Here is an 11,463-nt window from a genome sequence, read left to right as displayed (position 1 = left end):
AGGGCCGTGGGGACAGCCAGTACCTCTTGAGTCCTTCCTGTAACAATAACTCGCACCAGCATCTCTGCATGAAAGGCTGCCTTAGCTTCAGCTCTCAAAACCACATGCTGGTCACTGAAGGACAGGGCCTCAGGGGCACCCCTACCTGCCAGGACCTCACCCTGCTAGGAGACTCCCTTGGCCCACCCCTCCCTGTTGCACAGGGATGTGATTCCTGCCTGGGGTGGGGGCAGGGAGCAGATGTCCTTTGTGGTAATCACAGGTCCCCACCTCCACCTCTGTGTACCTGTAAGGGGTGCAGCTGCCAAGGGGAAAGGCCGGCCCCCACCCACACTTGCCCAGGGATAGGCCCCAGCCTCGGGAGAACCTATCTCCTATAAGCCCGCCTACCGCAGCTGTGCTCTGCAAAGTGGGGGTAAGAGGGGTTACAGCATTTGCCAAAGAGCCCTCAGAAGGCAAGTGCAGCTGCCAAGGGTACCCTGTCCCGTCCCCCGGAAGTGGGAGATGTTGCCTGGTATTCCCAGCCAGCCAGGGGGAAACACCAGGCCCTGAGGAGGCTGTGCCTTGAAAGAGCTTTGTGCTTACATAAAAACGGCTCCCTGGAAGAGAACAGTTCACTCACGTCACGGGGCAGGACCGTGCTGCAGGTTTCCGCAGCGGTTTCCAGGTTCAGCAGGAGGGGCCCAGAGCAGGCCATCCCCCTCCCGCCAAGTTGTTCCAGGCAGGCCCGGTGATGGTGGGTAGGCAGTGCCAACCCCACAAAGGCCCGAGTGACCAGGGCCTCCCAAGAGGGCAGTGCCTGCAGAGCCTGGGCACAGGGGACAGCGGTGTCCCCAGAGCTGGACCCTGTGGCCCCTTCAGATCCAGCTCAGCCCAGAGTGAGGCCAGCAAGCTGGGGCCAGGGCTTCAGGAGGGGGCGGGGGGGCGGCCCAACAGAAATGAAACGGGAGGGACTTCCTGGGCGACTGGCCATCTGTCAGCTTTGGCCGGTGCTTTCCAGGAGCCCACCCACCCGCTCCCCACCCCTCATCTTGCGGCCCGGGCAGGGATGGGCACGGACAGGGGCTTCCAGAGGATGCCGCGGAGGGAGTGCTCAGACAGTATAAGAGAAGCCATTTTAACGTGAACAATCCCATGGCGTTTAGTGCACCACCGCTCTCTAGTTCCAGAACATTTCATGATTCCAAAATAAACCCCGTACCCATTAAACAGTGACTCCTCATTTCCCAGCAAGGCCCCCACCCCTGCCACAACCATCAGGCTGCCCTCTGTCTCTGTGAGTTTACCTCTTCTGGACATCGTGTACAATTGGCATCATGGACTACGTGACCTTTGGCGACCGGCCTTTTTCATTCGGCGTGGGGCTGTCGAGGCTCATCTGTGTTGTAGTGTGTCGGTGCCTCATTCCTTTCATGCAAATAACATTCCATTTGATGGACAGACACATCGAGCGATGTCCATGATGCCTCCTGCAGGGCCAGAGCATGTCGGGCATCCAGGCTAGGCTGGAAAGCTTCAGGGTAACCCTTTTGGAGAAGAACGTGGCAGGACCGTGGAAACTTCCATCACTCATCCTGGTCCTCCCACTCTGGCCTCCCATGGTGTCTCTGATGACAAAAGTACTGGGATCTGCGACTTCCTTGATGGCCCAGTGGTTTAAGGTTCTGCGCTTCCATTGCAGGGGGCATGGGTTCCTGGTTGGGGAGCTAAGATCCCACATGCCCTGCAGTGTGGCCAAAAAAAAAAAGAAAGAGAAGCACTAGGACCTGTTCCAGATTCAGCAGCAGCAGGTGGTCAGTCAGGGAAGTTCTAGAGCAGCCTCAGCTTGCTGGCCTTACATCATAGCAGAGTCCAGCAATACATGATGAGCTTTTGTGCAGGGAAAGCAGATCACTGAGCTATATGAGCACCATGTAAAATGACACGGGTAGAGACCCCCACAGAGGACAGCTGGTGATGAGGGGTTGCAGAGTCTGCACAGACATCTGCGCCACTAGGGGCACCGCTCTGTGAAACCCTGGGGCCAAGAAAGCAGGCCGTGGCCAGAGGGGCTCTTGGCAATGCCTCCTTCTCTGGTCCCCTTGTCCTCACCCTGGGGACCGCCCTGTGAGGTTCCTACCCAGGGAGAGAGGCCAGCCCTGCCTGGGGTCACACAGCCCTGCTCCCTGTGCCTGCAGAAGCCATCCTCCCTGACAGAGACCTCCCTCTCCTCCCCTCGCCTTGAAGACCAACCCTGGCATGGCTCCCCAGCACCCCACAGTGACCCAGAGACAAAGAACAGCTGCCCGGCCTGGCTTCTCGCCTGAGGAGGTCAATGGTCCAGCCTTCTGCTGCCGCCTTGGACACATTGGCCAGCCTGGGTCATCTCCTGGACCACTACCCCCTCCCTCCCCCACGAGGCCAGCAGCAGGGTGGAACCTCTTGGGACAGACAGGAAGTCCACTTGCTCACCCTGGGCTCAGGGAGGCCACACACTGCTGATGGTCAGCCTCTGATGGTCAGTCTGCCCAGCCCGGTGTAGGCGTGCCAAGTGCCAGCGAGCCCCTGGGGGTAGTCAGTGCCAGGCTGGAGTGCATGGGAGGGACAGGCTAAGCAGCTACAGGTATAAAAGCTGGAGCCCCCCGCATCCCCTCAGCACCGGCAGCCTGACCCGCCTCCCCAGAGCCCTCAAGGGAAGCCAGGTGGAGGTGAGCCCTGCCCAGGGAGGGGAGGTGCGGGTGCCCGGCTGAGCCAGAGCTGCCCAAGCTGCATTCTGGGAGCTTGAGGCCTTGTCTTCTGCAGGATGAGGGGAGGTCATGGGTGGGGAGGTCTGGGGGGGCAGAAAAAGGAGGAGAAAAGAGAGGGGTAGTCCCGAGGCAACTGGATCTACAGGGGCGGGCACACGTGTGCACACAAGTGCCTATGTGAGTCTCTGAGAGCATGGCTGTGAGGTGGGATCAGCAGTGGGAGACTGAGACCACCTCACAGGGCTCCCGGTGCAGAGTGGAGGAAGGGCCTGGCAGAACAGAGACTCCAAAATCCCTGGACCCGCCAACTCTGGCAGGCCCACCAAGCCAGCTCTGGGCCCCATACCCATCCCAGCGGGCCCCCCTGCCTCCACCACCCCTGCTCACCTCCCCGCCACCCATGAGGCCTTTATCACTCAGCATCTGAATTTGTGATCACTCACAGGTGCTAGATGCAGACCTCAGCCCCAAGAAAGCCAGGCCCCTGGGCGAGCCAGGGTGGTCTGGGGTCAGGGGAGGGCGCTACCCATCTCAGAGGGGGCATCCAGGACACAGCAATACTGGGGATATGTGGGGGGTCTGGGGGCGCTATGGCTAGGCCTTCCAGCTATAGCCAGCTTTGGCTGTGGAGGGCAGTGAGGTGGGAGGAGAGGGTGGAAGGCCTTTTCAGGGGGAAGGAGGAGGGCAGGGTTCTTGCAGGCACTGGGAGCACCCCAGGAGGCTGGGTAGGGGCTGCAGGCCTGGCTCTGTGTGGTGCCTTTTAGCCCCCTCCCCAGTACCCTCCCCGCCCTGACTAGGCATGCCAAGTGAGACTCCATCCCAGGCCGTGGACCAGGCACTATAAATACACTAATCGCAGCACCATGGCCCCTGCCGTCCCCAGCTCTGATCCCAGGCTCCCCCGCCTTCAGGGCAGGGTGTGGAGATGCCCCAGACAGCAATGGGATGGGAGGATGGCGCTAAACAGCCCCGCCAAGGGCTCCCACAGCACTCTGCATTCAGGATGTTAACCCCAGGCTTGGCCAGACCTGGCCTGCAATTCGGTCCAGTCCCACCTCCAGAAGAGGGTGACACTGTCCCCAGGCAGGGCATCCCTTCCCTCCAAGATGGACCCCAAGATTCCAGGGTAGAGGGGAGAATCAGGGTCACAGCTCAGGATGCAGGCTGGCAGTGTCTGTCCTGTCTCCAAGGCCCCGGCCTGCCCCTGATCCCAGCTGACCCCCCCACCCCACCTCCCGGACTGGCTGTAAGAACTGACCATTATGCGTGACACGTGGAGGACCCAGCTCCAGGCCCCTCACAGGGTCCGACACCCTTTCCCTACCATCTCCTTCCCTCCTGGCTCCTTGCAGGACCCTGCAAAGGGGCGGAGGTGGGCAGGGGTCTCCCCATTTCACAGATGAGGAGCCTGAGGCCCAAAGCAGCTGGTGGAGGGCCATGCCCAGGGTCAGGAAGTAGGACGCAGCCCTGGACTGCATCCAGCCCTCCCTGCCCCCTGCTGTGGCAACCTTGCAACCTTTGACCCGGGGCTTCTCTACTGGGAGAAAGTCTCTTCCAGCCACTACCTGACTGGCTTTCGCCCCAAAGGTCACGGAGCTGCCTCTCCTGGCCTCAGAAGCAGATTCCAGAAGGCTCCACCAACTTCGGAGAGAGCCAAGGAACCTCTGAAATAGCTGCTCTGCTACAAGTCCCAGAACCCAACCCGCCCTGGGGACAGCAACCCAAGAGCGCTGTGGGTCACGAGCCGCGGCTGTGGGGGCACAGGACGGCCTGGTCCCTGCCTGCCAAACCCTAGGCCTGTGCCCAGACCCATATGCCCAGCCGGAGTCCTAGCCCGCCCCAGTGGTTCCTGCCTGACTCTGCCGGAAGAGGGGAACTGTGCCCTGCGCCCACACCCTCAGGGCAGATGCACCGCCCTCCTGAGCACCTGAGAACGGGGCAGAGCCATCCTCCTGGAGCGGTCTGGGGTTCAGTCAGTCCAGAACCAGCTTGAGACCATCCTGCACACAGCACGCCTCCCAGCTGGCAGTTCCTGTCCAGCCAGGATGACCAGGGCCCACTGGTCTGGGGCCTGGAGAGAGAGAGAGACCAAGGCCCTGGGCCCTGAGTCCTGCAGGAGGAGCTGGAGTTTCAGGTAACCAGGAAGGCTTCCCAGAGCGGGCAGCAATGAGATGAACCTTGAAGGATGGGAGAAGTTACCCAGCAGCGCCTAGGGGTCAGACAGCACCACCCCCACCTCTTGGGAGCAGAGCAAAGGACCTCGCATGCATCATTTAATGTCGTGGAGCCTCAGTCTCTTCCATGTAGTGGGGTAACACCTCAAGGTGGCTAGCTACCAAGAGGCAGGGCTTAGATACTTCTTTCTCAAGGCCGGGCTTTCTCTGCAAGGCTGGGACCCCAGGTACTAGGAGCTGACCCCGCCTTTCTGTCAGGTGTCTGTCAGTCTGACCCCAACCTGTCTTTCTGCTGCCCTTGGACGTGAGGCACCAAGTACTACCTGTCTCCGACTACCCCGCCCCCTGTGGACGCAGGAGCCCCTGGGCTGGGGGAGGGCACAGGAACCGCGGGCCCCACCCCAGGGCAGGAGTCTCCCTCTGAGCCCAGGCCCTGCTGGCTGACACGCCCATCCATTCCCAGGCTCCTTCAGTACGTCCTTCCAGTACATGCAGAAGTTCCAGGCCTCAGGGCAGCTGGGCAGCATCATCCGCAAGGCCTTCCAGACCCTGGACAAGGACCAGAGCAGCTTCATCGAGTGAAATGAGATGAAGTAACAGCCAGAGCAAGGGACAGGAGGTCCTGAACCCTGGGGCCCTTCCCAGCCTATGGCTACCATGCCCACTCCAGAAGACCTGGTACCCCCATGGGGCTCCAGCAGGCCTTGTGGGAGACGGGGCCAGGCCAGAAACAGCACTGGGCCAAGGCCCAGAGACCCCTCTGAAGCTGGGCCTCAGTATCCCCACTGTAAAGTGGGGAGCACCTCATAAGCCATCAGGCAACAGCCAGATGCCCCCTCAGTTCTGACCTGAGCCTACCCCTGACCCTGGGTACACCCTGTCCACCATCCCCAGCAGGGGACCCACCACTGATGGACGAGGAGGCTGAGGCCGTGATCCAAGGGGCCGACACGGATGGGGATAGGAGGATTGACTTCGAAGGTGGGGCAGCAGAGATGATAGGGGCAGGAGTACCTCTCAGGACCTCCCTGCCCCCCACCCCTTCACACTCAGGCAGTTAGCTCCACGTCCAGCGCCCATCTCAGCGCAGGGCTGACCGGGCTCCCCACTGCCAGGCATGGACCCCACTCCTCGAAGCTGCAGCCACCTGTGGTGGTCACCGTCATCCCCAATTCACAGATGGGGAAGCTGAGTCCGGGAGATGCTGAGTAGGCTGAGGCATTTCACTGGGTCCAGGAGAGCTGCTGCAAGTTTCTGAGCAGAGGAGGGATGGCCCAAGCTGGCTTTGGGGAAGGTCAAGGGGACACAGAAGATGGGGGTGGGGGGCAGTTCCTGAGATGCGCAGAAGGAGGTTTAAAGCAGGGACCAGGACTTGAGAAGCTGCAGAGGTGGGTGCAGAAGGAAGTTGCCCAGGAGGAATGGCATTCGTGGGGCTTGCAGGCCTTCTCTGGAGCTCCCCCTGGCTGCTCTGGGGGTCTGCATCATCCTGCTGCCCATCGACCCTCCCCAGATGTTGACCCCAAGCCTGGAGGATGACGCTGGGAACAGGCAAGCACGGGCCAGAGCCCCAGACTGGGGGTGGTACCTGTCCCCACCACCCCCAGCCTCCACTTTCTGCCCTCAAATGCCAGCAAAACTTGACCTCTAGGTGGTCATGAGGCTTAACCAAGGGGCAGTCTGGCCAAGGGGTCCATTTAGGACAAGACTCCCAGCCTCTCTAGGCCTCAGTTTCCCCACTGAAGGTGGGACGGTCATAGGAGCACCTGTTCTGAGGCTCTGAGGGGAGGGTCCATCGTAAGACCCAGGGTGGGCAAGCACATCACCACCAAGCAGGCTGGACACAGGGCGCATGGCAGCCGTGCAGGGCACACAGGCAGCCAAGTTCTGGTCCTTCCTGCTCCACACCCAGGATTTGGGAATACAGGGTGCAGGGCTCTCCTGTACCGCGGGGTCTCCCATCATAAAGGAGGGTTCCCGTGGGGCCTGCAGGCCTTGGAGAGGTACAGCCAGGGGGTTATTTACTAGAAAATCTGTCTCCTGCTCTAGAATTTTCTGAATTGATCAAAGAGGAGAAAATTCCAAAGAAGAAGTAGAGCCACGCTCAGCTCCGGTCAGCTGAGTGTCCCCCAAGCAGCATCATGGGATTCAAGAGGCCCTGTGGAGAAGGCCATGGCGGTGGACACAGCTTGGGTCAGGAAAATGGAAGAAAAACAGCATGGAATGAACCGAAGCTCATATATTTGTCAGGGGTGTGCAGCATCAGCTGGGGTGAGGACAGGGTCATGGGTCTCTGGGTGGCAGGTGGGGAGCAGAGTGGCGCGGGGGGTACAGGAGTGAAAATGGGAGGCCGAGGGGTGGTGCGTCCAGCCTCTGCCCCTTCTTGTTCCTACACCCTTGGATGGTGGTCCTTCCTCCAGCCCCAACCCCTTCCAGATGGATCAGCCCTCCCAGCTCAGTGCTTTCTGGGCCCAGAACCATGCCACCCACCCCCGCATTCCCCCGGCCCCAGGCTCCACTGGGCTCTGCACAGGTTGCTCACCAAGCTGGGTCCAAGGCCACCTGGAGTCCACAGTGAGGGGACAGCATCAGCCCTGCCCTCTGGACAAGTCTAGGGCTCAGATCTCTGCCTCCTCCTCCTCATGAGACCCCCTCCCTTCTCCCCAAGCCCTTCCTCCTGGAGGAGTACCCCCACCCCACTTGGCCTGGCCCAACCACTGCTCCACCCACACCCGCTCACCTGGCAAGCTCCCATCTTGCAGTTTCAGCATATCTCTCTGGTACTCCAGACCCCTGCATCCATTCTGGCTACCTGATACCCTGTCCTGTGGGATGGAGGCGACTCGGACTGCACCTGCCCAAGGCTGAGCTCCCAGCCTCCTCCCGAAGCCCCACCCTTGGTCTTCCCATCTGTAAGAACCGTGTCGTTCCTTGGCTCTCAGGCCAGAAGCCCCTTGGTCACCATGCAGAGAGGGATGGGTGTGCTCCCCACTTCATCCTGGGGCTGGTGGCTGGAACAGCGCTGGGCCCCCATCTCAGCACCCCACGTCCACGTGGGTGTGGTGGGTTCTCTCCTCACAGCCGCCATGGGGCTCCAGGCCCCCTAGGGTGGAGGGGCCGTCACCCCAGGGTGAAGGCACTGCTCTCAGGAGCCCCCGAGGTGGGCTATTGCAGGAGCGGCAGCCCGCGAGCCAAACAGCCATCATCCTAGCTCCTCCCCTTTCACACCCACCTGTAAGGTAATCCCGCTGCCTCTGCCCTCCACAGGCATCCAGAGCCCCACTTCCCCACCATCCAGGCCACCACCAGCTCTTGCCTAGATGACCACCTTGGGCTCCCAATTGCCCACCCCGCCTCCACCCTCCAGCAATGGGCTCTCAACATAGCAGCCAGAGAGGTTCTTTTAAAATACAAGTCAGACCTGTCACTTCTCTTGGAACTTTCCAGAGGCTCCCCTATCATGCAGTTGAAAAAAATCCTTGGGATACCCACATGCTCCCTGACTTCAGACCCTTCCACCCTCACTGCAGACACACCGGCCTCCCCACTGCTCCCCAGCCAGGAACCACACTGCCCGAGAGTCTTTACGTGGCTGTGCCTGGGCCTGCCATGCTTCCCTAGGTATCTGCATGACTAACTCCCTCATCTGCTATGTTTTCCTCAAATGTTACATCTCAAAGAGGTCAACCCTTACCCTGTTTCACATTCCACTCTCTTGCCCAGCATTCCACATCCTTCTTGATCTATTCTCTCCACAGCGCTCCCATCTCCTAATATACCACATGTACACGTGTCAGTTGCTTCAGTCACGTCTGATTCTTTGCGACCCTGCAGACCATAACCCAGCAGGCCCCTCTGTCCATGGGATTCTCCAGGCGTGAATACTGGTGTGGATTGCCATGCCCTTCTCCAGGGGATCTTCCCAACCCAGGGACTGAACCTGCTTCTCCTGCATTGGCAAGCAGGCTCTTTACCACTAGCAACAGCTGGGAAACCCCTAATATAACACATCACTTGCTTATATGTTGTTTATTATGAGCAAGCAAAGCATCATGGGTTCTGAGATTCCAGAAAGGAAAATCCAAGAAGTGAGCCTGACATTGGCACAGGGTCCTGGCCAAGGTTTGAAACTGATTTAAGATGCTTGCTCCTTGGAAGAAAAGCTATGACAAACCTACACAGCATATTAAAAACCAGAGCCATCACTTTGCCAACAAAGGCCTGTGTAGTCAAAGCTATGATTTTCCCAGTAGTCATGTATAGATGTGAGAGTCAGACCATAAAGAAGGCTGAGTGCCAAAGAATTGATGCTTTCAAACTGTGGTGCTGCAGAAGACTCTTGAGAGTCCCTTGGACAGCAAGGAGATCAAACCAGTCAATCCTAAAGGAAATCAACCCTGAATATTCATTGGAAGGACTGACGCTAAAGCTGAAGCTCCAATACTTTGGCCACCTGACGTGAAGAGCCAACTCATTGGAAAAGACCCTGATTTGAGGAAACACTGAGGGCAGGAGGAGAAGGGGACAACAGAGGATGAGACGATGGCATCACTGATTCAATGGAAATGAGTCTGAGCAAACTCTGGGGATGGTGAAGGACAGGGAAGCCTGGCATGCTGCTGTTCATGGGGTCGTAAAGAGTCGGACATGACTGAGTGACTGAACAACAGTGAGGGAAAGGCTGAGTGGCTGAGGAGTGTGTCCAGTAGTCTCCTGGGTCTTCAATATCTACTAAAGAGGACGGTCTTTGCTTCTGGGTCCTATGGGGCTAGGAGTGAGGGGTGAGGACAGGGGTACCAGGTCAGTCCTCATGGAGATGAGCCCAGCCTCAGCCAGACCAGTCCCTGTCCTAACTGCTACCAGAGCAAAAGTAATTCCCCTGAACTGAGGTCCAAATTCAGCTCAATACAGACCACACCTGACCACACTTATTTGTCTGCATGTCTATGGCTGGTTTCATGCTATGCTTAACTAGAAGGTCACAGAAAGGCTTAAAAAAAATCGCAAAGATACAACATGCAAATCCCATGTAGAGAAAGTTGGTGTGGCTGCTACCATCAGATGAAGGATACTTTAAGGCAAGATGCACCGCTAGGCAAAGAGGGACGGTTTGTAAAGATAAAGGGTCAACAACTCACCAGGAAGACACACTGCTCTAAATTTGTATGCACCTAATAACATGGCCTCTGAACGCATAAAGCAAAAATGGACCAACTAATATGAAAAAGAGATGATGCAAAATCACTGTTGGAAAGTTTAGCATTCCTCTCTTAGGAACTGATAGAGCAAGTAGGAAAGAAACCAGTAAGGATAGAGCACAATGAATTAACCAGAGGAGCTAGAAAGCCAAAAAGATTTTTCTTTGGAGGCTGGGGCCTAAGAGATGACCCCCCGCCCAGGGTATAGTGCCACCCAGCCCACTATCCCTACCCCAGGGAACAGGAATGGCATCTCATTCCCCCTTCTTTGAGGCACATCTGAGCAGGTGGAACAGTCCCAGCAAGGCAGTCCCCCCACCCCACCCCCACCATTGTAGCCTCTCAGGGACACGTTTTCACCAGCTGGGATGTGTGGGATGCCACCACAAGGCCAATGGGCAGGTTATGGGCAGGACAGAGACCCTGCATGACACAAAGGCCCAAACCAGTTAATGTCAGGAACAAATTATCATGGGCAACAACAAAAACTTGAATAAAAGTAAAGTGAAGAGCTCAAATAATATTAGTTTGGTGCAATGTAATTGTGGTTTCAGACCATGAATTTTAAATTATAACTAGGCTCAAACACATCTTTATTAATCAAAATAGCAACCATTACAATCAACACATTTCTGCCAATGAGAAATAAGTTTGTTTATTCACATGGCATAAAAATCCGGGCTTCAGATTCGACAACCTCTTACAAAGCATTTTCTACCTCCTGTTGGTTGTGAAAGCATTCTCCCTGCAAAAAGTTGTCAAGACCCTTGAAGAAGTGGTTGTTGGTTGGTGAGAGATCAGGTGAATATGGTGGATGAGGCAAAACTTCGTAGCCCAATTCGTTCAACTTTTGGAGTGTTGGTTTTGTGACATGCAGTCGAGTGTTATGCAGAAGAACTGAGACCTTTCTGTTGAGCAATGCCAGCTGCAGGCATTGTAGTTTTCAGTGCATCTCATCAATTTGCTGAGTATACTTCTCAGATGTAATGGTTTCACCAAGATTCAAAAAGCTGTAGTGGATAAGCTGGGCCACAAACCGCTAAACATTCACCGTGACCTTTTTTGGTCCAAGTTTGGCTTTGGGAAGTGCTTTGGAGCTTCTTCTCAGTCCAACCACTGAGCTGGTCATCACCAGTTGTCATATAAAATCCATTTTTTGTCGCACATCACAATCTGATCATGAAATGGTTCATTGTTGTTGGGTAGAGTAAGAGAAGATGACATTTCAAAACAACGATTTTTTTGATTTGTGGTCAGCTCGTGAGGCACCCACTTATCCAGCTTTCACCTTTCCAATTTGCTTCAAATGCTGAATGACCAGAGAATGGTTGACATTGAGTTCTTTGGCAACTTCTCATGTAGTTGTAA

At 56.8% G+C, this 11,463-nt stretch overlaps 1 protein-coding gene across 1 annotated transcript; it reads left to right on the top strand.

Annotated features, from left to right (window-relative positions):
- Window positions 1-1,316: 1,316 nt before the first annotated feature.
- On the top strand, window positions 1,317-9,818 carry PVALEF (parvalbumin like EF-hand containing). Its single transcript, XM_069544111.1, is given in 6 exon segments — window positions 1,317-1,396; window positions 4,314-4,462; window positions 5,364-5,493; window positions 5,771-5,803; window positions 5,805-5,881; window positions 6,947-9,818. Coding segments are annotated over 6 exon segments (516 nt in total). The 3' UTR covers window positions 6,994-9,818.
- The last annotated feature ends 1,645 nt before the right edge of the window (window positions 9,819-11,463 follow it).

This window comes from Ovis canadensis, chromosome 11, assembly GCF_042477335.2.
Source record: "Ovis canadensis isolate MfBH-ARS-UI-01 breed Bighorn chromosome 11, ARS-UI_OviCan_v2, whole genome shotgun sequence".
Lineage (NCBI taxonomy): Eukaryota > Metazoa > Chordata > Mammalia > Artiodactyla > Bovidae > Ovis > Ovis canadensis.
Note: the sequence above shows the minus strand (reverse complement) of the source record. Positions and strands in the feature narration are given on the sequence as shown.